Source organism: Thalassophryne amazonica, chromosome 14 (assembly GCF_902500255.1).
Source record: "Thalassophryne amazonica chromosome 14, fThaAma1.1, whole genome shotgun sequence".
Classification (NCBI taxonomy): domain Eukaryota; kingdom Metazoa; phylum Chordata; class Actinopteri; order Batrachoidiformes; family Batrachoididae; genus Thalassophryne; species Thalassophryne amazonica.
In genome coordinates this window covers 26,903,087-26,929,571 of record NC_047116.1, presented here as the reverse complement: position 1 = coordinate 26,929,571, position 26,485 = coordinate 26,903,087, and the positions used below count along the sequence as shown (strand labels likewise).

At 41.2% G+C, this 26,485-nt stretch overlaps 2 protein-coding genes across 3 annotated transcripts in view; both read right to left on the bottom strand.

Annotated features, from left to right (window-relative positions):
* stk24a (serine/threonine kinase 24a (STE20 homolog, yeast)) overlaps window positions 1-3,566 on the bottom strand; it is a 34,050-nt gene extending 30,484 nt beyond the window's left edge. For both annotated transcript variants that reach the window (XM_034186733.1, XM_034186734.1), the window contains exon 1: window positions 3,145-3,566. In XM_034186733.1, the coding sequence (XP_034042624.1) occupies window positions 3,145-3,186 (42 nt within the window). In that variant the 5' untranslated portion in view covers window positions 3,187-3,566. The remainder of the gene's footprint in view (window positions 1-3,144) is intronic.
* Window positions 3,567-7,526: 3,960 nt separating this feature from the next.
* slc15a1a (solute carrier family 15 member 1a) overlaps window positions 7,527-26,485 on the bottom strand; it is a 63,269-nt gene continuing 44,310 nt past the window's right edge. Inside the window, exons 15-23 of the mRNA XM_034186129.1 lie at window positions 18,913-18,994; window positions 18,648-18,767; window positions 15,885-16,028; window positions 15,751-15,797; window positions 14,272-14,379; window positions 14,083-14,194; window positions 13,633-13,770; window positions 9,955-10,062; window positions 7,527-8,236 (exon numbers count right to left, since the gene is read on the bottom strand). Coding sequence (XP_034042020.1) covers window positions 8,009-8,236; window positions 9,955-10,062; window positions 13,633-13,770; window positions 14,083-14,194; window positions 14,272-14,379; window positions 15,751-15,797; window positions 15,885-16,028; window positions 18,648-18,767; window positions 18,913-18,994 — 1,087 coding nt within the window. The 3' untranslated portion in view covers window positions 7,527-8,008. The remainder of the gene's footprint in view (window positions 8,237-9,954; window positions 10,063-13,632; window positions 13,771-14,082; window positions 14,195-14,271; window positions 14,380-15,750; window positions 15,798-15,884; window positions 16,029-18,647; window positions 18,768-18,912; window positions 18,995-26,485) is intronic.

The following is a 26,485-nucleotide window of genomic DNA, read 5'->3' as shown; positions in this document are numbered from 1 at the left end:
TGCAAAGTTTTGATCTTAAAATTAGTCAACTGCCATCTGTACAGCGTTAAAGCCATGATGTCAATCAATCAATCAATCAATTTTTTTATATAGCGCCAAATCACAACAAACAGTTGCCCCAAGGCGCTTTATATTGTAAGGCAAGGCCATACAATAATTATGTAAAACCCCAACGGTCAAAACGACCCCCCTGTGAGCAAGCACTTGGCTACAGTGGGAAGGAAAAACTCCCTTTTAACAGGAAGAAACCTCCAGCAGAACCAGGCTCAGGGAGGGGCAGTCTTCTGCTGGGACTGGTTGGGGCTGAGGGACAGAACCAGGAAAAAGACATGCTGTGGAGGGGAGCAGAGATCGATCACTAATGACTAAATGCAGAGTGGTGCATACAGAGCAAAAAGAGAAAGAAACAGTGCATCATGGGAACCCCCCAGCAGTCTACGTCTATAGCAGCATAACTAAGGGATGGTTCAGGGTCACCTGATCCAGCCCTAACTATAAGCTTTAGCAAAAAGGAAAGTTTTAAGCCTAATCTTAAAAGTAGAGAGGGTGTCTGTCTCCCTGATCTGAATTGGGAGCTGGTTCCACAGGAGAGGAGCCTGAAAGCTGAAGGCTCTGCCTCCCATTCTACTCTTACAAACCCTAGGAACTACAAGTAAGCCTGCAGTCTGAGAGCGAAGCGCTCTATTGGGGTGATATGGTACTACGAGGTCCCTAAGATAAGATGGGACCTGATTATTCAAAACCTTATAAGTAAGAAGAAGAATTTTAAATTCTATTCTAGAATTAACAGGAAGCCAATGAAGAGAGGCCAATATGGGTGAGATATGCTCTCTCCTTCTAGTCCCCGTCAGTACTCTAGCGGCAGCATTTTGAATTAACTGAAGGCTTTTTAGGGAACTTTTAGGACAACCTGATAATAATGAATTACAATAGTCCAGCCTAGAGGAAATAAATGCATGAATTAGTTTTTCAGCATCACTCAGACAAGACCTTTCTGATTTTAGAGATATTGCGTAAATGCAAAAAAGCAGTCCTACATATTTGTTTAATATGCGCTTTGAATGACATATCCTGATCAAAAATGACTCCAAGATTTCTCACAGTATTACTAGAGGTCAGGGTAATGCCATCCAGAGTAAGGATCTGGTTAGACACCATGTTTCTAAGATTTGTGGGGCCAAGTACAATAACTTCAGTTTTATCTGAGTTTAAAAGCAGGAAATTAGAGGTCATCCATGTCTTTATGTCTGTAAGACAATCCTGCAGTTTAGCTAATTGGTGTGTGTCCTCTGGCTTCATGGATAGATAAAGCTGGGTATCATCTGCGTAACAATGAAAATTTAAGCAATACCGTCTAATAATACTGCCTAAGGGAAGCATGTATAAAGTGAATAAAATTGGTCCTAGCACAGAACCTTGTGGAACTCCATAATTAACTTTAGTCTGTGAAGAAGATTCCCCATTTACATGAACAAATTGTAATCTATTAGACAAATATGATTCAAACCACCGCAGCGCAGTGCCTTTAATACCTATGGCATGCTCTAATCTCTGTAATAAAATTTTATGGTCAACAGTATCAAAAGCAGCACTGAGGTCTAACAGAACAAGCACAGAGATGAGTCCACTGTCCGAGGCCATAAGAAGATCATTTGTAACCTTCACTAATGCTGTTTCTGTACTATGATGAATTCTAAAACCTGACTGAAACTCTTCAAATAGACCATTCCTCTGCAGATGATCAGTTAGCTGTTTTACAACTACCCTTTCAAGAATTTGAGAGAAAAGGAAGGTTGGAGATTGGCCTATAATTAGCTAAGATAGCTGGGTCAAGTGATGGCTTTTTAAGTAATGGTTTAATTACTGCCACCTTAAAAGCCTGTGGTACATAGCCAACTAACAAAGATAGATTGATCATATTTAAGATCGAAGCATTAAATAATGGTAGGGCTTCCTTGAGCAGCCTGGTAGAAATGGGGTCTAATAAACATGTTGATGGTTTGGATGAAGTAACTAATGAAAATAACTCAGACAGAACAATCGGAGAGAAAGAGTCTAACCAAATACCGGCATCACTGAAAGCAGCCAAAGATAACGATACGTCTTTGGGATGGTTATGAGTAACTTTTTTCTCTAATAGTTAAAATTTTGTTAGCAAAGAAAGTCATGAAGTCATTACTAGTTAAAGTTAATGGAATACTCAGCTCAATAGAGCTCTGACTCTGTCAGCCTGGCTACAGTGCTGAAAAGAAACCTGGGGTTGTTCTTATTTTCTTCAATTAGTGATGAGTAGAAAGATGTCCTAGCTTTACGGAGGGCTTTTTTATAGAGCAACAGACTCTTTTTCCAGGCTAAGGTAAGATCTTCTAAATTAGTGAGACGCCATTTCCTCTCCAACTTACGGGTTATCTGCTTTAAGCTACGAGTTTGTGAGTTATACCACGGAGTCAGACACTTCTGATTTAAAGCTCTCTTTTTCAGAGGAGCTACAGCATCCAAAGTTGTCTTCAATGAGGATGTAAAACTATTGACGAGATACTCTATCTCCCTTACAGAGTTTAGGTAGCTACTCTGCACTGTGTTGGTATATGGCACCCATATACCATATATGTCCATCTTTATCTTGAAATAACAGCAGCATTTCTTGTTGGATTTCATTCAACCATGCAGTCTGTTATCGGAGCACATAAAAGAAATGTGGTATAGTATCAATAACAACTTCCTAATTCATGTCTAATGAATATCCACATTATTGCATTAGTCACTGCTTTTTGTGCTTAGGTTCCCTTAGATCTGTTTGTTATCCTTAAAAGTTTTTGTAGCCATCTTGATGTATCTGAACTTTTTCTACCTTAAATGTTTATATTTTTACAACAGTAGCATTTCTGGTACATGTTTATGCTCTGTGTTCTTGCCACGTGCAACAATAAAGTATTTCATTTCACAAAAAAATACTATGAAATATTCTGATATATGCCGCCCATCTCCAGAGAAATACACGTAGAATATTTATTTCCTGCGCTGAACTAACGAGCCTTTTTAACTTGTTTGTAAATAATAATGTCAGACAGCTGACCTTTCACTCTTAAGAACAAACCTTAAGAAAACATTACAGACTTCATATATTTCTGAAAGATAACTTACCTGCATCCCCGGCATTCCGCCCTGAATTGGGGAGTGAGCCATTAGTGTCACAACAGCAACTGTTGTCTTGCTTCAACTTCAACAAATTACGTCCGTAGAGCTGCTGACCGATGTTTTGAACTAGTCCGTGTAATTTAAGGCTTAAGAATTGACTAAAAGAAGTTGGAGTCTAACTTGACAACATCTGCTGATCTCTTCGCCGACGTTAGCCACTTTAGCAGCTAGTTAGCACACGCTAGCTGAAAGACTCAGACAGACCAGTAAGATCTCTCAGCATCTAACAACAACTTCGCGACGACAAGACGAAAGTCTGGCTGTAAATATATCGCAAAAGAAAGACAAATGCAAACTGTTTGGTAGTCACTCATCACTTTCCTCTGTGGCTCAGCGCCATTGACATTCTTCTTCTGTGAATTTGTGGTTCGCTCACCTTGCTGGGCATTAAATACCGCCATCTACTGTATGGACATGGTATAATGTTGACTTCAAAACTGGAGGCGACAGGATGAGCCAGAGCTTCGTTAGGGGGCGCTAAAGCATTGCACAATTTGTGCAAAGAAGTTTACCCTAATCGGCAGCACGGTGGCTACTGTGGCCTAACAGCAAGAAGGTCAGGATCGAATCCCACCTGCGGCTTTTCTGTGTGATGTTTGCATGTTCTCCCTGTCTTTGCGTGGCTTCCCTCCAGGTGCTCCGGCTTCCTCCCACATTCAAAGACATGCAGGTTAGGTGGATTGGAAACTTTAAATTGCCTGCAAGTGTGTGTGCATGTGTGAATGTGTTTGTTTGTCTGAATGTAGCCCTGCGACAGACTGGCGTCCTGTCCAGGGTGTACCCTGCCTTGTGCCCTATGATTGTTGAGATAGGCACCAGCCCCCTGTGACCATTAATTGGAGTAAGTGGTTGAAGATGAGTTGGTGATTTAAGCCCAAAGACTGCTTTCTCACATCAGTAGTTACTGATACATGAACAGTCTGTGAACTTTATATATATTCTGTTCTATTAGTCACATGACCTTTGACCTTAGCTGACCTCAAATTTGAGGTCATAACTGTTTAACTCAAACAATGCCAGGTTAATATGGATTAAACATGGTAGAAAGATAGTGTTTTAGTAAAAGATAAAGTGGTTCATTTTGGACAGAATTGTGTAAATGTCAAGGCCACACAGAACCAGATATTACGGTATCACACAACCAGATATATTACGGTATCACTGATTCACAAAACATTTGTATGAATCTAAGGCGTAACTCTTGCCCTCAGTGCTCCTCCTATTCGCTGTTTTGCAGTTGTGAATCTCGTGCTGTCTCAGTCCGTGACTCACGTGAGAGGTCGGTTTCAGCAGACTTCCGGTTTAAGGCACAATGTAAACACACCTTTGAAGTACGGACAATAAGACATCGGGGTACGGCAGAAGTTTATCACAGGTGCTACATCTTTTCTAGATAACCCTCTCAACTTGAGAGAATGTGTCATCATCATAATCGCTCGTGAACTTGCTGAATCGGCGCCATCCACATCCTCGCTTTGCCAGTTTACACAGCTTTTGAAATGCCGGTGTCGCAGACCGAACGGTCCGCCCCTAAAAATTGGCCCACCCTGTCTTGTGTCATGTGTCATTTCGGAGCTCAGCCGGTCCTCTGAGACAGAGTCTCTTCACCCAAAGCAATCAAATGGATTAATGTGATTATTAACCATCAGATGATAAAGGTAAAACCTCTTAAATCATTCTAAAGGCCGTTTTAAGCAGAAACCAGGTGATACTCGTTGACACTTTGAAATGACAGACGCGCAGTGAATGCATCAGCTAGCAGCTAGTGTAGCCGCCTTCCTCCGTCTTTTATGATGAAATAATCCTGAATTTATGTGGAAATGATTGTTGTACAAAAGCTTCAGATATCTGTCACTGAGATAGATGATGACTGGAGTGCAGTTTGAAGCAGAAACGAGGTGATAATCAGTGAACCGCGGCTGATGACACGTGCAGTGAAGGCAGGGCAGACTGATTTGGGGGGGGGGGGCATTCGGTCGGCGACACCGGAACTCTGCTGGCTCCGTGGTGCATTCTGGGAAGCGCAGGGGGATTATGGGAAATGTAAAAGTACTGAATTATAAGTTGAGGCGGAATGATAAACCCATGAAATATTCATATCTCAGGGTCTTCAGCCTTTGGGATGAAGAGACACCTGAGAAAAGCGTACAAGGTTGTGAGATCCCTGGACAGAGGTGTCTGTTGATGATGTTGCCGTTGCTGGAGAATGAAGGTCCAAGTCTTCAGATCCTGGTGGTTCCTGTTTTACTGTATGGTTGTGACTCTTGGATGCTAACCAGTGACCTACGATGACTACTGGATATTTTTGGTTTCAGGTCTCTTCAGAGAATCCTTGGGTACCATTGGAATGACTTTGTATCAAACAAATGGTTACTTAGGGAGACTCCGATGAGGAGTACCACTCTTACTGTGAAGGTGTTCCAACTATGAGATTCATTTGGTGTGCTTCTCTGTGCATGATCCAGCCCACAGGTGCCTCAGTGTTGAGGACCCTAGCAACTGGAAAAGACAAAGGGGATGCCCACGTTCCATCTGGCCACATCAGATAGATGGTTATTTTTGAGATGTTTGGATGAACCAGTAGTCTGCTTGGGTGATTGGCCTCCAGACTGTTCCATAGTGATAATGTGGTGGATGCAGCAACATGCGGCACCAGAGGTTCTGGAATTGACTCTGACCTGTGTAGGTGCCAAGTTCGAGCATTAAAGCTCAAAACCAGAAAAAAGATGCAAGACAAGTTGGTGCAAGACAAGAACTGAGAATAAGAATCACATATAAAAGAACTGTTTTATTACTGACTTCAGCAAAGTTTACATATAAATATAAAAGAGCAATTACTCTAGATTATGAATATGACAGGATAAACGATTGTGTACCTGTTCTGCACAGGTTGCAAAATCTGAACTATACCTACAGTAGTGTTCAGAATAATAGTAGTGCTATGTGACTAAAAAGATTAATCCAGGTTTTGAGTATATTTCTTATTGTTACATGGGAAACAAGGTACCAGTAGATTCAGTAGATTCTCACAAATCCAACAAGACCAAGCATTCATGATATGCACACTCTTAAGGCTATGAAATTGGGCTATTAGTAAAAAACAAAAAAAGTAGAAAAGGGGGTGTTCACAATAATAGTAGTGTGGCATTCAGTCAGTGAGTTTGTCAATTTTGTGGAACAAACAGGTGTGAATCAGGTGTCCCCTATTTAAGGATGAAGCCAGCACCTGTTGAACATGCTTTTCTCTTTGAAAGCCTGAGGAAAATGGGACGTTCAAGACATTGTTCAGAAGAACAGCATAGTTTGATTAAAAAGTTGATTGAAGAGGGGAAAACTTATACGCAGGTGCAGAAAATTATAGGCTGTTCATCTACAATGATCTCCAATGCTTTAAGATGGACAAAAAAAACAGAGACACGTGGAAGAAAACGGAAGAAAACCATCAAAATGGATAGAAGAATAACCAGAATGGCAAAGGCTCACCCATTGATCAGCTCCAGGATGATCAAAGACAGTCTGGAGTTACCTGTAAGTGCTGCGACAGTTAGAAGACGCCTGTGTGAAGCTAATTTAGTTGCAAGAATCACCCGCAAAGTCCCTCTGTTAATTAAAAGACGTGCAGAAGAGGTTACAATTTGCCAAACAACACATCAGCTGGCCTAAAGAGAAATGGAGGAATATTTTGTGGACTGATGAGAGTAAAATTGTTCTTTCTGCGTCCAAGGGCCGCAGACAGTTTGTGAGATGACCCCCAAACTCTGAATTCAAGCCACAGTTCACAGTGAAGACAGTGAAGCATGGTGGTGCAAGCATCATGATATGGGCATGTTTCTCCTACTATGGTGTTGGGCCTATATATCGCATACCAAGTATCATGGATCAGTTTGGATATATCGAAATACTTGAAGAGGTCATGTTGCCTTATGCTGAAGATGACATGAGGTCTCCACAGCAAATCCAAGGTGGATCTGCATGTTGATTTGGCACAGGTTTTACGCCGGATGCCCTTCCTGATGCAACTAGTAAACGAGCAAAATCTTGATTCCAAACCAGCAAAATGAATGCCTCCCAGATGTGAAGAAATCATGAAAAACTGTGGTTATACAACTAAATACTAGTTTAGTGATTCACAGGATTGCTAAAAAAGCAGTTTGAACATAACAGTTTTGAGTTTGTAGCGTCAACAGCAGATGCTGCTATTATTGTGAACACCCCCTTTTCTACTTTTTTTGTTTTTTACTAATAGCCCAATTTCGTAGCCTTAAGAGTGTGCATATCATGAATGCTTGGTCTTGTTGGATTTGTGAGAATCTACTGAATCTACTGGTACCTTGTTTCCCATGTAACAATAAGAAATATACTCAAAACCTGGATTAATCTTTTTAGTCACATAGCACTACTATTATTCTGAACACTACTGTAAGTGGAACCTGGACCATAATGGAATTGCACTACTGTGCAAGACTCCAGAAAGTGTACAAAGCTGTCATCCGGAAGCAGAAGTCTTGTTCAAATTTCTAAATATTTTATGTATTTAGCAAAATTATACCCTAACCCAGACCCTTATTGTAATCCTAATCCTAAACCACTGAACATAAAGTAATTTGCAAAATTTCTGGAAATGCTTCCAGAAATGGTCATATTTTGGAGTGTTTTTTTTTTAAGGATAGAAAATTGAACATACCTACTGTGCTCAGCAAAAACAAAATTTTTCATTAAAGTAAATAATATGAAGAGCACACACGTAGAATTACACGAGCAGAGTTAATTTCAAAATAAGTGCAGGTGCAATAGCTTAAATTGTTCACATTTAAGTTTGTTTCCCACGATCGTCTTCATCACGATCCTGCCATGAATCCTTCTTCTTCATCTCGACACCTGCCTTCTGCGTGTTCTTGTGTTTATCGTCATCATCGGTTTTCTTCCTGAACTGGGCCTCGATCTCAGTGGGGTCGATGTAGGTATAGAAATATGCCATGATGGAGAAGATTATACATACCACAACCAGGAGTGAGGCAAAGAGGAGGTATTCAGCCCACTGCAAAAGAAAAGGAGAAAAAAACCTATTAATTATGAAAACACTGCATCATTACGTTTTTATTTTCTATCAATACTACCAATCAAAATAAGGCTTATAATAATTCTATTATATTGAATATATTATATGCATATACAATATTGAACATTATTGGAATAATAATTTCAATAATATTCAGTAAATTATTTCAGTTTTAATGAGTCTGAATTATTTACAGTTTCAAGCAGATTTTAGGGAACTAGCTTTGCTGGGTGATGGCGAATCTCGGGGAGAGGTTGGAGGTATATCTGGGTTGGCATGAGCTTTGGGAATTCTCCTGCCTGATTGATTTTGCATTAATACAATCACTGCTGAAATAGTCTATTTTATTGAGACTGTTTTTTGTCTTTTCAACTACAGCCTCTTTGAAAACACTGGGCTACATATGGTTGGACAGCAACATTTCTGTCATTGCATGTTGTGTCAATCTTTTGTTGTGCCTCTTGTTTTGTCTTGTGGTGTGCACTCACTCTACTCAATCGAGTCTACCTGAGGATATTTCCTGCTGTCCAAAAACCCTGAGGGAGTTTTTGGGTGAGTAAGTCTAGACCTAACTCGTGTTTATCTTGATTGAGGTGACTTATGTCATGATTTGGTGCTGTATAAGTAAACTGAATTGAATTTATAGTTTAAGGTGGTCAGTTCACTCAAACAAGAAAGAAAGAAAGATAGAAAGAACACTAGCCTAGATCTGTTTTTCCAACAGTGCAGCCAGTGAGCTACATACAGGGAGTCACTCAGTCATGTGACATTCCCTTGTGACTACACTTACTTCAGTAATTGGCCTAATTGCCACCAAGCATAGTATATGCAATATGCATCGTGACCCCAAGAAGACTGTTGATTTGGGGGCCAAAAGGGCAAAGTTCAAGGTCACTGAAGTGTAGTTTGTACAAATCTTGCGAGACCAATAACTTCTTTTTAACTGCTTAGTTGTGACCAAATTTGATGTATGTGTTGGGTATATTGACCCCCCCAAAAAACCTATTGATTTTGTGGTCAAAAGGTCAAAATCAGTGGAGTGTCCTTTGGAAAATACTTCTGCAGAAAAGAGTTAATTGTCAATGGTAACTTATCGCTTGCCCAGGGTGTCATGGATGAGTTTTTTGTTTATTTATATTAACACCCTTGTCTGTTTCAATCAGAATCAGAATCAGCTTTATCGGCCAAGTATGTCAACACATACAAGGAATGTGATTCCGGCTGCACTTGGTCACACACTAAACTATACATAAACTAGACTGGACAAGGAATAAAAAATAAGAAATTGACTGCAGTTTGGATCGTACAGAATGATGGCATGGTAGCAGGGTGCAGATGTAGATACCATGTATAGTATGCTTTTTACAAAGTGTAAAACAAATGTAAACAGAATAAAATGCTGTTGATTATAACAGCACAATGAAATTAGTAACAGTATAAGACATGTAAAATCCAATGATAGTGACAAGTGGGTGGATTTAGGTGTGGCTGTTAATGCAATAGACAAGTGTTTTGTATATATGCAAAATGCTACACATAAATGACTATTATCATGGTTTAAAATTATTTTCGAGAGCATAAAATGTGATTTATTTATTTCTTTAACTAGTTTGAGAGGTCTTATACTCCAGAAAATACAGTAGTTGAAGTGGCTATTAATTATTGCATTGTTTCTGCAGGATTTTTATTTTTAATACCTTTTGGGGAAGCTTTGCAACTTCAGCCACAATTAGAACGATGAAGTTGCCGACAGCGACGGTTAACAGCCAGCCGGCCTGCAGCACTGCCTTCATGTTGCTCGGTGCCTAAGAGATCGAAAGCAAAAACACAAAATGAACAAACCATTTCACAATGAGCCCTGATTTCTGTTTGGCTACTTTAAAATGAAACACTCAGCAGGTGTTTACACGGTGCTGTATTAATTTTTTTCTTTTTGTCAGTGAATAAAATATTTGTGCTTTTCTGTCTGTGGAAAATCCCTGACTGGTGTCTTGGGGAAGGAACATGTAGTTTGTAACTGTCTACACAACAGGAATATAACAATTTAATTGTTTGTTTGTGCCTATGTTAGGGCCCTCTCCCACTGGGGAGAAGATTAATTGCACATGAATTGAGTACACAAATCGCGGGCATTCGTTGTCGTCCGCAACAAAAATGGCCAAAAATGGCAAATGTCCCAGTATGAATTACAGATATATTAATAATATATAGTGAATATATGATGAACAATCACGGTTATATAACGCAAGCAGTGAGGAAACTGATCCGACACATTGAGATTATCACGGCAGTATTACGGGTATATTATGAATGCATCGCGCACGTGTTGAGCGTGCACGGCATCTGCATTGCGGTCATAAAAGAAGCTCACTCGGACCGTCGGCATCACTATTCACACCAACAATACAGCCTCTGGAGCATTTGCTGGACTTGGACAAGTTGATCACAGAGTTAATGTTCATGTTGTCATGCGAGGGTTAACTGTTCATGAGTTTGGGGAGCGGGAGGGGGAAGTCGCTTCGGGTGTGAGACGGTGTTTTTTTTTTTTTTTGTTTTTTTTTTTGAGTGAGTTGTGGATAAACAGCAACTCTTGCTTTTGTTGGTGTTAAATAAAAGTCCTGGATTGCAGCAGCTATTATGTCTGTGGATTTACACAGCCGGACCGGCACTGACTGGCAGGTATGTCGCTTTCTGCCACACTTTGGGTTTACGTGACGTTTGTTATGCATTCACAGATTGTCCGCAAATCAGCTGCAAAGCAGATGTAATAAAAATGCTTTATTCGTGACCAGTTTGTATGCATTCACTACAACATATTTTAGTTTGTGATGTGGACATGATGGGCATGCAATATATCTGTTTTACACACTGTCCCGGTCTGCTGCCAAGCCGCAGATCCCCGTCAGTTGCAGATATCAGCGGTTAATGGCAGATATACAGCACATAGAGTGAGTATGTATTGTGTATGAATTGAGTATATATGGAATATGTAAGGCAGATGTCATCCGCATTCAGATTTTTGAACCACTCAAAAATCCTGGCTGCGGACATGCGTGCCTCTGCGGATGATCACGGGCGTGTTCGGATGACGGCCGACTCATACAGGCATGTTACATGGATATTGCGGATGTTTGGCGAATATGGGCCAATTTTGTGCGCAATCCATACACAAATCCTTCTAAACGCCAGTGGGACAGGGCCCTTAGCAGGATTTCTCAAAATTCTTACGACTTCCACACAACTTGGGAGAATGGAACAGATGCTTAGATGTATCACACAGAATGATGTACAAAGTACGACATAATCTTGTGGTAACAGACCTCACAGACCAGCAGGAAGAGTCCCCAGAAGACAGCATGGTCTCAAGTTCCAACAGCACCAGAGCAACGTCCATATGTACAATGTACATGGTTTGTTTATATGTTGTACCTACCCGTCGTCATCACCCTAGTGGACCCACTCAGAAGTCACATGACTGCTATCTGGTTACAATGCACTAAATTTCTGTCCCTCACTTTTCCGAAAGCTCCACAACGAAACTCACAAATAGCTTCTATGTCCCACGGGTCAAGTCTGACTGGGAGCTGACGTTGTTGCCATGCTTCGTTACATCCATGACACCAGTGAACTGCCTTGGGTCCTGAATGGGAACAACTCAGGCAAACAGCCATTCCCACCTTTCAAAAGTAACCATCTATCTGCCACAGCCAGGTGAAGGCTGTTCATCCTCTTTGTCTTCCCCAGCCACTAGGGCCCTCAATACTCCGGCAACTATGCCGTGGATCATGCGTAAAGAAATGCACTACATGGTCAAAATGTCAGCGACTCCCACACAGTACAAGTAATACTCCTCTGATTTACCACTCATTTGATACAGAATTATTCAAGTGGTACCCAAAGAAAATAAGGAAAAGCTGTTGGTTCAGATGGTAAGCCTATATACATTTATAATTATACCGTGTTCATTACAATGTATGCTTTCAGGGGAGTGCTGTCAGCACTCCCCTGAAAGCAACTGCATGCACCAGTTTAAAAAACAAACTAGCAACAATAAAACAGGAAATAAAATGATTTCATAGAGGACAGAGTGTGTGGGGGAAAGCCATTATCAAAGACAAGTGATGTGGAATGATTGTAGCAGCGACAACAGAAACACACTCTCGTTCAAATACATACATGTGCATGAGTTGTGGCAGTTCAGCGGCTCAGGCAACACACACACGCACATGCACACACACACATGCACGCACGCACGCACACACACACCTGGTGTAAAATTGGGTAATATCCAATTTAGGATTTAGGGATACTACAGCTCATGAAGAAGAGGAAGAAGTCAAATTTTTACCCTGGGTGCTGGTGAAATTGTGAAGCAGGGTATTGAAATTGGTCCTGTGCGTGTGTCTGTGAACAAGATAATAATAATAAAAAAAAACAGCTGGATGGATTTTCACCAAACTTGGTGGGAATATTACTTGGGCTGATATCTCCAGGTGATTAGGTTTTGGAGAGAATCAGACAAAGTTAAACAAAAATGTGCAAAAAACACATTTTCTGGTATATCTCAGCAACCTATAGCGCTTGAGAGACGATCACAAATTTATATTGGTCAACAAAATGTTTGTGATTGATTGGTAACATGAACTATTACACAAGATAGTTATAGACCAGTTCAGGTTAGAATTGATTTTAAAATTCTTATGTTTGTTTTTAAAGCTCTGAATGGTTTGGCCCCATCATACTTAGCCGAGCTGCTGATACATCGGGACCAAACCAGAGTTTTGAGAACGTCTAACCAGTGTGCACTAGAGGATCTGAGGTCCATATACTGCCACTGGTGAGACCGAGCTTTCTCTGTGGCCACAACCAGACTGAGGAACAAGCTCCCCCCCGAGATGTGCACCATCACTGACCTGGGTTTTTTTAAAATCTAAATTAAAAACCTTCTTTTTTAGAATGGCTTTTGCACAACCAGCAGTGCTCTGAAATTTTATTTAGCTCTTATCTGCAAATATTTTTGGACGTATATTTTTATTGATGTGTCTGTTTTAAATTTGTTTATTGTCTTATGGTTTTAAGTTATTCTCTGTGTTTTTATCTGATTGTGAAGCACTTTGGCCACCCTCTGGGCTGTGGAAAGGGTGATTTAAATAAACTTTGATTGATTGATTGATTGACTGAAGGATATATCCCAGTGTGCGGGGTTTACGCCAGTTCTCTGATTACTGTTATTTCCAGAATGAGTTATAGCAAATTAGCCAGTCTGCACCAGATCTGGTACAAGAGCTTGTGGTGTGGATTGCATTTGCATTAATAACATTATTAAGTGCAGTTGTATTCTCTTGTATGGTAGTGCAGCAGTAACACTGGAGTACCTGTGAGTAAGAGAACTCCAGACCGGTAACAGAAAACATCACTTCACCAGCAGTTATGAAGAAATACTGTGGGATCTGGAGGGCCATGTGAACCGAGTTTGGCTTAATATATTCAACCTCGGGAATAGACGTCTGACACTGAAATGGGAAGAAAGAAAATATTATAAAAGTTTAGTCTGACCCTACATTCCCCTTCCCAAAAAGTAGTCAAGCTCACAGAAGTCCTTGCATGTGTGAACACCCCCAATAATTACAGGTTACATTAAATAAATAAACAAACACAAATAACTGTCATCAGCTCTGTCATAATTCTGCAGCAGCCTCCCGATGGACCTCAAAGGTTTCAGCACATCTTACACACTGCAGTTACAACAGATAAATGCAATGCACTCGATTCGTAGACATGTTGCACAGCAGATAAGATTTTATTAGTCACACTGTGCAACTTACCTCAGGTGCAAAAGTGAACGTGCTGGGGATAAGAAAACCGTACGAACTTCCAAATCCAAACTCCCTGATGAACTTACACGACTGCGATTCCCTCTGAATGATGATGGTTGTCCTGGAGATGAGTAGAAAATGCTTATAAAAGCATATGATTGTAGTAAAAGAGAATTTTGATTTTAAAAAAATACTTACTTTCCATTTTTTATGAGGGAATAGTTGGTGTAAGAAAATGGCTCAATGAGTTCAAAGTCTGCACCAGCAATGGATACATTCACACGTTGAGTCATTCCATTAATAAATCTGAAATAGTGATTACTATATGTTAAATGATTCTGATAAAAAAAATTATACAGATAGTTTGAACAAGTTTTAGGCACCACGGGACGTGTTGCCTGAATCATCAGTGGGTCAACAGAAAATCAAATATGTAATGTCAAAAAATTTACATGTGACAATTATGAAGTTAGAAAACAACAAAAATAATTTATTTGTAGCTGTGCTCAATCAGTTGTAAAGTGAAATTAACCTCAATTTGCTGATAAATTTACTTGAGTGGGTTTACTGCAAGTTTACTCCCAGTTTACTTTAAACCGGTTAACACCTTGAGACAGAAATTAGTTCACCCTAAGGACAGGATCCCTAGTTACAAACAGAGCAATGTAGTGTATTCTATCAGATGTCAGGAAAACTGTAATGAACACTACATAGGTGAGACTAAGCAACCTTTACACAAAAGGCTATACCAGCACCGCAGAGAGGGCGCCAGTGGACCTCAGTCTGCAGTTCATCTCCACCTTAAAGACACTAACCACACGTTTGAGGACAAGGAAGTTAAAATCTTAGCCGGAGAGAAGAAATGGTTTGAGAGAGGGGTCAAGGAGGCATTCTATGTGAAAAAGTTAAAACCCAGCCTTAACCGGGGAGGGGGTCTGAGACATGCTTTGTCCCCTGTTTACAATGTGGTACTTAGGTCAAAGCAGTTTCAGTCTTTTGTTCATGGTAATGAGTCATTCACGTCATCAGGAGAGTCGTTAAGGGAGCCATCAGGAGAGGCGTCCATCCCATCATTAGGAGGGACAGCTGCCCTGTCATTAGGAGGGTGCTAACTAGAGCACAATAGGTGCTAATTAGAGCTATTGTTTAGTCACTAGCCTGTAGCACTCTGCCTCTCGGTAGGAGGGGTCTGGTTAGGTTTAAAACTCCAGCTTTTGCGGCTTCTGTTTATTCTTCTTTACAAGAGTCAAGACAGAAGTCAGACTACCAGAGCAAGAATTTTAGCTGAGGAAGCTTCTGCGATTTGAAGCGAAACATCCTCGTGTCAAGCAACCTGGTCCAGTCGAAGATTCAAGCTTCTCTACTATGGAAACCGCCTGGACAACTGAGAGCCTACACAGAAACCACTCAAGAAATGAAATTAAATGCTATTTTAATGATGAAAATTCATCACACATTAAATTCATCACACATTAAATTTAATGTGGTCACAGTCTTTGCACAATACAGTATATATACATATGTACTCAGGTGTCTACATCTATATGTACATATCTGTCCATCTATATACACAGACATGCATATAGACACACTTGATAACAGAACAGAAAATTAATTATCACTTTACATGATTCATTTTCTCTTGAATGTCTGTAAATTGTTAGAATTTGAACACACCTGACTGCATTGTTGCCCTTCTGTGGCTTCGAAGTCAAATCATAAGTCTGAGGAAAAAACAAATTGGATTAATATTATCCTGTAAAAGAACAAATCTGTTATTTGTTTTTTGTTTTTTTAAGTTTTTTACTCACCAATGGCCATTTGTCACTGAGGTTTGCTGGAATGAGAAGTGTTTGTCTCTTGCTCATGGTCAGAGGAACAGATTTGGTCACGGTAGGGCTCCCTGTTGATACTGTGATCTGGTCGTTTTCAAAAGTATAATATTCCTCACTCGCCTTCAAAAAAGCAAGATGTGGACTTAAAATACTGTACATTTTTACATTGGATATAACTGTTGCACAGCATTTTAAAGCTACAGTGTGCAGGATTTAGTGGCGACGCTGTAGACTGGCAGTCACAATAGCGTTTCCCTTTGCATTTTTGCTTCTTTGGCGATGGGGATTCATGCTTCCTTTCCATCTCTTGTGATAAGCAATATGCATGATCCTCCATTTCACAAAAATGAGAGTTCTCAAGTTTGTTAGCCTGAGCTAGGGACCAATAGGACTAATATATCAAGACTGTGTTGCAACATGGCTGCATCCATGAGGGGGCCTGCTCCCATGTAAATAAGGGCTCATTCTGAGGTCATGAAAACACAATGATTCCTTATGTAAGGATTAAACAATGAGAATCCATACATTATACGGTTTGAATGCACGACGCGGCGTCTAAAAAACCACGACGCGAAGTGGAGTGGTGTTACTCCGCGAAGTGCATTCAAACCGTATAATGCACGGCTTAGAGTTGTTTAATCCGCTTATACCATGGTCCCACACAGTGATCTAACACCCAAATATTTATTTAAGTTAACAGAACTTGATAAAAATGTGTGAGTATTTGGTACTATTTTATGTGTTGTCTCCGATGCGCTTACCGTTTCTGCGGGCTACCACTGCAGCGGGCCATTCACACCGCCCCCCCTCTCTGCTGTGTGGAGCTGCGGCCAACTCTGGCAACAGGTCCAGAAACTACGCTCGCTGTTTTAATGCGGAGCGCTCGGAAGCCCACAAGGATAGAACCGTTCTCTTCTTCTTTCCCGCCTTCAATCTTGTCCAATTCGTCCGATGTTAAATCTTTACGCCGTTGCTTTTGCTGTTCTTCTCGTTTGCTCTCCTCCTCTTCCCATTCCTCAAATGTTTTATTTTGGCCAAAAATATTAGAATTTACTTGGAAATCCATGTTTTATCGCGTTTCTGTCGTTCACCGTCACAGCTGATCTGCGCCAACTGATTTGTGCGTTGCTATGGTGACGACCAGAGCGGAGTGATTATAACAGTGACTTAACTCGCTAAACTACATGTGCGTGTACACAAAAATAATGCACGCCAGTTAGACATGGAATTCTCACTGACCATGGTATAATGCATGTTAATGAACAGATGGTTATAATGCTATACGAGGTCTGTCCATAAAGTATAGGTCCTTTTTATTTTTTTCAAAAACTATATGGATTTCATTCATATGTTTTTACGTCAGACATGCTTGAACCCTCGTGCGCATGCGTGAGTTTTTCCACGCCTGTCGGTGACGTCATTTGCCTTTGAGCACTCCTTGTGGGAGGAGTTGTCCAGCCCCTCGTCGGAATTCCTTTGTCTGAGAAGTTGCTGAGAGACTGGCGCTTTGTTTGATCAAAATTTTTTCTAAACCTGTGAGACACATCGAAGTGGACACGGTTCGAAAAATTAAGCTGGTTTTCGGTGAAAATTTTAATGGCTGATGAGAGATTTTGAGGTGATACTGTCGCTTTAAGGACTTCCCACGGAGCGAGACGTCGTGCAGCGCTCCAAGGCGCCGTCGTCAGCCTGTTTCAAGCTGAAAACCTCCACATTTCAGGCTCTATTGATCCAGGACGTCGTGAGAGAACAGAGAAGTTTCAGAAGAAGTCGGTTTCAGCATTTTATCTGGATATTCCACTGTTAAAGGAGATTTTTTTAATGAAAGACATGCGGACGGGTCCGCGCGTCGGGACGCAGCCGGCGCGGTGCGGCGGCACAGGAAAAACACCTCCGTGTTGATAACCATTTGTAAAATCCAGGCGGCTTTTGATGGCTTTCAGTGGAGTGAGTATATGAGAAATTGTTTATCAGCTGGACATGTTCCAACTTGTCCTTAAGGCTTCCAACGGAGGTGTTTTTCCTGTGGTGGAGCGTCGCGGCGGCTGCGAGCCGACGCTGCAATCTGTCCGCACGTCTTTCATTAAAAAAAATCTCCTTTAACAGTGGAATATCCGGATAAAATGCTGAAACCGACTTCTTCTGAAACTTCTTTGTTCTCTCACGACGTCCTGGATCAATAGAGCCTGAAATGTGGAGGTTTTCAGCTTGAAACAGGCTGACGACGGCACCTGGGAGTGCTGCGCAACGTTCCGCTCCGTGGGAAGTCCTTAAAGCGACAGTATCACCTCAAAATCTCTCATCAGCCGTTAAAATTTTCATCGAAAACCAGCTTAATTTTTCGAACCGTGTCCACTTCGATGTGTCTCACAGGTTTAGAAAAAATTTTGATCAAACAAAGCGCCAGTCTCTCAGCAACTTCTCAGACAAAGGAATTCCGACGAGGGGCTGGACGACTCCTCCCACAAGGAGTGCTCACAGGCAAATGACGTCGCCGACAGGCGTGGAAAAACTCACGCATGCGCACGAGGGTTCAAGCATGTCTGACGTAAAAACATATGAATGAAATCCATATAGTTTTTGAAAAAAATAAAAAGGAACTATACTTTATGGACAGACCTCGTATTCCATATCTGCTAGTAAACACCCTTAAATTCTACACATTGTAGCTTTAAGCTTGTAAAGGCCAATTTGTGCAACATTTTTGATAATTGTTGCTACAAATCGGACTCACCGTACCTTGGCTGCATTAAGCTCCACTGGCTTGTGATTCGGTAGAGTGACTGTCACTTTATTATTGCCCATGTTAAGTAATTTTAACTGACTCTGGGATGTTGATGGGAAAACGGGCAGCGTTTGCTGAAAGAAATAGGTGTTACAAAGTGAAAAAGTCAGTAGAAACATACTGCAGGAAAGTGCAGGAAAAGTGTCTTTTAATGATATTTATGACATCAATCTCTTTCATAATTTACAGCACAGACATATAATCAGTAACTGTACTTACATCAATCTGAAGCTGGACCACAGCAGCACAGACAAAAGCCATCGCTGCCAGAAACATCCCCACCGTCATTCTTTTCAGAGGTCTGTCAAATCAAAACTCAGCTGCATTACAAATAAAAAATGCCTTAATTTTAACCCAACCTTTTACCTGCATCATTACATTATAAACAACATTTGCTCATTAACATGGACTTGGATTGAATTTTTTTTTTTTTTCAATAAAGTTGATTATAAAACGTCTGAATAAGATCCTTGTCATTTGATCGGTGGTTTGTATGTCACGTGATATGGATCATTCGTCCCATTTGTCATTGTGTTCCATTGACTGTGCACATTTGGTTCCATTTGTCGTGCAATTTTGGTTCCATATATTTTGTACCATTGCACGGCACCACCACCACGCGCGCTCACACTAACGGCAATAGCGCTTAGCTTAAAAACAAACACGGCGGGGTTTGTTTTATTAACGGTGCTCATTCTTGTAACACAAAAAAAACAGAGTACACCGTAAGCTGTCTGGAGGCATCTGCAGTATTCGCTGGGACGTCTCTACCTGAAGTACAAGCACTGTCGGATTAAGAGCTCTACAAATTTCTGTCACAAATTTTCGCTGGACAGACGAAACAGATGGCAGTTTGCACACGAAGAAATCAATACACAACATCAGGTATGGACTACATCGTCAGGATTGTTAGACATTATATAAAACAAATAATGAATGTTTTTTTTCATTCATTATTTGTATACTATTTTGACAAATATTGATCAGGAAAACCTCATTTGCAGGAAAAATGTTTTAACAGAAGCCGTACGTTGGGATGTTAAATGTGAACATCATTGTGGGAGTAATATATTTTGATATGGGTGAGAACTTTTCGTTCGCATTAATGATTCTTAAGTAAAGTTACATTTTGAAATCCAACAAAAGTTGCCTTCTGGAAACATAATAGTCTTTCAGTAACTGTAGAAATAATAAAAACAGGACTCAGACAGCAAGCACACATCACAAACTAGCAGCCATCAACACAAAAAACAGCCATCATCACAAACTAGCAGCCATCATCACAAACTAGCAGCCATCATCACAAAAAACAGCCATGATCACAAACGAGCAACCATCATCACAAACTAGCAGCTATTATCACAAACTAGCAGCCATCATCACAAACTAACAGCTATCATCACAATCTAGCAGCCATCACCACAAACTAGCAGCCATCACCACAAACTAGCAACCATCACCACAAACTAACAGCTATCATCACAAACTAGCAGCCATCATCACAAACTAGCCGCCATCATGACAAACAAGCAGCCATCATCACAAACTAACAGCCATCATCACAAACTAACAGCCATCATCACAAACTAACAGCCATCATCACAAAAAAGCAGCATCATCACAAACTAGCAGCCATCATCACAAACTAGCAGTCATCACCACAAATTAGCAGTCATCACCACAAATTAGCAGTCATCACCACAAACTAGCAGTCATCACCACAAACTAGCAGCCATCATCACAAACTAGCAGCCATCATCACAAAAAACAGCCATGATCACAAACTAGCAACCATCATCACAAACTAGCAGCCATCATCACAAACTAGCAGCCATCATCACAATCTAACAGCCATCACCACAAACTAGCAGCCATCATCACAAACTAGCAGCCATCATGACAAACTAGCAGCCATCATCACAAACTAGCAGCCATCATCACAAACAGCAGCTATCATCACAAACTAGCAGTCATCATCACAAATTAGCAGTCATCATCACAAACTAGCAGTCATCAACACAAACTAGCAGTTTTCATCACAAACTAGCAGTCATCATCACAAACTAGCAGTCATCACCACAAACTAACAGCTATCATCACATCATCACAAACTAGCAGTCATCACCACAAACTAGCAGTCATCACCACAAACTAACAGCTATCATCACATCATCACAAACTAGCAGCCATCATCACAAACTAACAGCCATCATCACAATCTAGCAGCCATCACCACAAAAAAGCAGCATCATCACAAACTAGCAGCCATCACCACAAACTAGCAGTCATCACCACAAACTAGCAACAATCAACACAAAAAAGCAGCATCACCACAAACTAACAGCTATCATCACAAAAAAGCAGCATCACCACAAACTAACAGCTATCATCACAAAAAAGCAGCCATCATCACAGACTAGCAGCCATCACCACAAACTAGCAGTCATCACCACAAACTAACAGCCATCACAAAAAAGCAGCATCACCACAAACTAACAGCTATCATCACAAAAAAGCAGCCATCACCACAGACTAGCAGTCATCACCACAATCTAGCAGCCATCACCACAAACTAGCAGCCACCACCACAAACTAGCAGCCATCACCACAAAAAAGCAGCATCACCACAAAAAAGCAGCATCACCACAAACTAGCAGCCATCACCACATACTAGCAGCCATCATCACAAACTAGCAGCATCATCACAAACTAGCAGCCATCATCACAAACTAACAGCCATCATCACAAACTAGCAGCCATCATCACAAACTAGCAGCTATCATCACAACCTAGCAGCCATCATCACAAACTAGCAGCCATCATCACAAACTAGCAGCCATCACCACAAACTAGCAGCCATCACCACAAACTAGTAGCCATCATCACAAAGTAACAGCAATCATCACAAACTAACAGCCATCACCACAAAAAAGCAGCATCACCACAAAAAAGCAGCATCACCACTAACAGCCATTACCACAAAAAAGCAGCCATCACCACAAAAAAGCATCATCATCACAAACTATCAGCCATCACCACAAAAAAGCAGCATCACCACAAAAAAGCAGCTTCACCACAAACTAGCAGCCATCATCACAAAAAAGCAGCACCACCACAAAAAAGCAGCATCATCACAAACTAGCAGCCATCATCACAAACTAGCAGCCATCAACACAAAAAAAGCATCATCATCACAAACTAGCAGCCATCATTACAAACTAGCAGCCATCATCACAAACTAGCAGCCATCATCACAAACTAGCAGCCATCATTACAAACTAACAGCCATCAACACAAAAAAGCAGCCATCACCACAAACTAGCAGCCATCATCACAAACTAGCAGCTATTATCACAAACTAGCAGCCATCATCACAAAACAGCAGCCATCACCAAACTAGCAGTCATCATCACAAACTAGCAGCCATCATCACAAACTAACAGCTATCACCACAAACTAGCAGCCATCATCCCAAACTAGCAGCCATCATCACAAACTAGCAGCCATCACCACAAACTAGCAGCCATCACCACAAACTAGCAGCCATCATCACAAACTAGCAGCCATCATCACAAACTAACAGCTATCACCACAAACTAGCAGCCATCATCACAAAAAAGCAGCCATCACCACAAAAAAGCAGCATCACCACTAACAGCTATTACCACAAAAAAGCAGCCATCACCACAAAAAAGCAGCATCATCACAAACTATCAGCCATCACCACAAAAAAGCAGCATCACCACAAAAAAGCAGCATCATCACAAACTAGCAGCCATCATCACAAACTAGTAGCCATCACCACAAACTAGCAGCCATCATCCCAAACTAGCAGCCATCATCCCAAACTAGCAGCCATCACCACAAAAAAGCAGCATCACCACTAACTAACAGCCATCACCACAAAAAAGCAGCATCACCACAAACTAGCAGCCATCAACACAAAAAAGCAGCCATCATCACAAACTAGCAGCCATCACCACAAACTAGCAGCCATCACCACAAACTAGCAGCCATCACCACAAACTAGCAGCCATCACCACAAACTAGCAGCCATCAACACAAACTAGCAGCCATCAACACAAACTAACTGCCATCATCACAAAAAAGCAGCCATCACCACAAACTAGCAGCCATCACCACAAACTAGTAGCCATCATCACAAAGTAACAGCAATCATCACAAACTAACAGCCATCACCACAAAAAAGCAGCCATCACCACAAAAAAGCAGCATCACCACAAAAAAGCAGCATCACCACAAAAAAGCAGCTTCACCACAAACTAGCAGCCATCATCACAAAAAAGCAGCACCACCACAAAAAAGCAGCATCACCACAAACTAGCAGCCATCATCACAAAAAAGCAGCATCACCACAAACTAGCAGCCATCATCACAAACTAGCAGCCATCAACACAAAAAAAGCAGCATCATCACAAACTAGCAGCCATCATTACAAACTAGCAGCCATCATCACAAACTAGCAGCCATCATTACAAACTAACAGCCATCAACACAAAAAAGCAGCCATCAACACAAACTAGCAGCCATCATCACAAACTAGCAGCTATTATCACAAGCTAGCAGCCATCATCACAAAACAGCAGCCATCACCAAACTAGCAGTCATCATCACAAACTAGCAGCCATCATCACAAACTAACAGCTATCACCACAAACTAGCAGCCATCATCCCAAACTAGCAGTCATCATCACAAACTAGCAGCCATCATCACAAACTAACAGCTATCACCACAAACTAGCAGCCATCATCACAAACTAGCAGCCATCATCACAAACTAACAGCTATCACCACAAACTAGCAGCCATCACCACAAACTAGCAGCCATCATCACAAACTAGCAGCCATCATCACAAACTAGCAGCCATCATCACAAACTAACAGCTATCACCACAAACTAGCAGCCATCATCACAAACTAGTAGCCATCATCACAAAGTAACAGCAATCATCACAAACTAGCAGCTATAACCACAAACTAGCAGCCACCACCACAAAAAAGCAGCATCACCACTAACTGCCACCACCACAAAAAAGCAGCATCACCACAAACTAGCAGCCATCATCACAAAAAAAGCAGCATCACCGCAAACTAGCAGCCATCATCACAAACTAGCAGCCATCAACACAAAAAAGCAGCATCATCACAAACTAGCAGCCATCATCACAAACTAGTAGCCATCATCACAAAAAAGCAGCACCACCACAAAAAAGCAGCATCACCACAAACTAGCAGCCATCAACACAAAAAGCAGCATCACCACAAAAAAGCAGCATCACCACAAACTAGCAGCCATCAACACAAAAAGCAGCATCACCACAAACTAGCAGCCATCATCACAAAAAAGCAGCACCACCACAAAAAAGCAGCATCACCACAAACTAGCAGCCATCACCACAAACTAGCAGCCATCACCACAAACTAGTAGCCATCATCACAAAGTAACAGCAATCATCACAAACTAACAGCCATCACCACAAAAAAGCAGCCATCACCACAAAAAAGCAGCATCATCACAAACTATCAGCCATCATCACAAAAAAGCAGCACCACCACAAAAAAGCAGCATCACCACAAACTAGCAGCCATCACCACAAACTAGCAGCCATCATCACAAACTAACAGCCATCACCACAAAAAAGCAGCCATCACCACTAACTAACAGCCATCACCACAAAAAAGCAGCATCACCACAAACTAGCAGCCATCAACACAAAAAGCAGCATCACCACAAACTAGCAGCCATCATCACAAAAAAGCAGCACCACCACAAACTAGCAGCCATCACCACAAACTAGCAGCCATCACCACAAATTAGCAGCCATCACCACAAACTAGTAGCCATCATCACAAAGTAACAGCAATCATCACAAACTAACAGCCATCACCACAAAAAAGCAGCCATCACCACTAACTAACAGCCATTACCACAAAAAAGCAGCCATCACCACAAAAAAGCAGCATCACCACAAACTAGCAGCCATCAACACAAAAAGCAGCATCACCACAAACTAGCAGCCATCATCACAAAAAAGCAGCACCACCACAAAAAAGCAGCATCACCACAAACTAGCAGCCATGACCACAAACTAGCAGCCATCACCACAAACTAGTAGCCATCATCACAAAGTAACAGCAATCATCACAAACTAACAGCCATCACCACAAAAAAGCAGCCATCACCACAAAAAAGCAGCATCATCACAAACTATCAGCCATCATCACAAAAAAGCAGCACCACCACAAAAAAGCAGCATCACCACAAACTAGCAGCCATCACCACAAACTAGCAGCCATCATCACAAAGTAACAGCAATCATCACAAACTAACAGCCATCACCACAAAAAAGCAGCCATCACCACTAACTAACAGCCATTACCACAAAAAAGCAGCCATCACCACAAAAAAGCAGCATCATCACAAACTATCAGCCATCACCACAAAAAAGCAGCATCACCACAAAAAAGCAGCATCACCACAAACTAGCAGCCATCACCACAAACTAGCAGCCATCACCACAAACTAGTAGCCTCAAAAAAAATGAGGTGGGCTTCATAGATAATTGGCAAAGCTTCTGGGGAAAACCTGGTCTTGTTAGGAGAGACGGCATCCATCCCACTTTGGATGGAGCAGCTCTCATTTCTAGAAATCTGGCCAATTTTCTTAAATCCTCCAAACCGTGACTATCCAGGGTTGGGACCAGGAAGCAGAGTTGTAGTCTTACACACCTCTCTGCAGCTTCTCTCCCCCTGCCATCCCCTCATTACCCCATCCCCGTAGAGACGGTGCCTGCTCCCAGACTACCAATAACCAGCAAAAATCTATTTAAGCATAAAAATTCAAAAAGAAAAAATAATATAGCACCTTCAACTGCACCACAGACTAAAACAGTTAAATGTGGTCTATTAAACATTAGGTCTCTCTCTTCTAAGTCCCTGTTGGTAAATGATATAATAACTGATCAACGTATTGATTTATTCTGCCTAACAGAAACCTGGTTACAGCAGGATGAATATGTTAGTTTAAATGAGTCAACACCCCCGAGTCACACTAACTGTCAGAATGCTCGTAGCACGGGCCGGGGCGGAGGATTAGCAGCAATCTTCCATTCCAGCTTATTAATTAATCCAAAACCCAGACAGAGCTTTAATTCATTTGAAGGCTTGTCTCTTAGTCTTGTCCATCCAAATTGGAAGTCCCAAAAACCAGTTTTATTTGTTATTATCTATCGTCCACCTGGTCGTTACTGTGAGTTTCTCTGTGAATTTTCAGACCTTTTGTCTGACTTAGTGCTTAGCTCAGATAAGATAATTATAGTGGGCGATTTTAACATCCACACAGATGCTGAGAATGACAGCCTCAACACTGCATTTAATCTATTATTAGACTCTATTGGCTTTGCTCAAAAAGTAAATGAGTCCACCCACCACTTTAATCATATCTTAGATCTTGTTCTGACTTATGGTATGGAAATAGAAGACTTAACAGTATTCCCTGAAAACTCCCTTCTGTCTGATCATTTCTTAATAACATTTACATTTACTCTGATGGACTACCCAGCAGTGGGGAATAAGTTTCATTACACTAGAAGTCTTTCAGAAAGCGCTGTAACTAGGTTTAAGGATATGATTCCTTCTTTATGTTCTCTAATGCCATATACCAACACAGTGCAGAGTAGCTACCTAAACTCTGTAAGGGAGATAGAGTATCTCGTCAATAGTTTTACATCCTCATTGAAGACAACTTTGGATGCTGTAGCTCCTCTGAAAA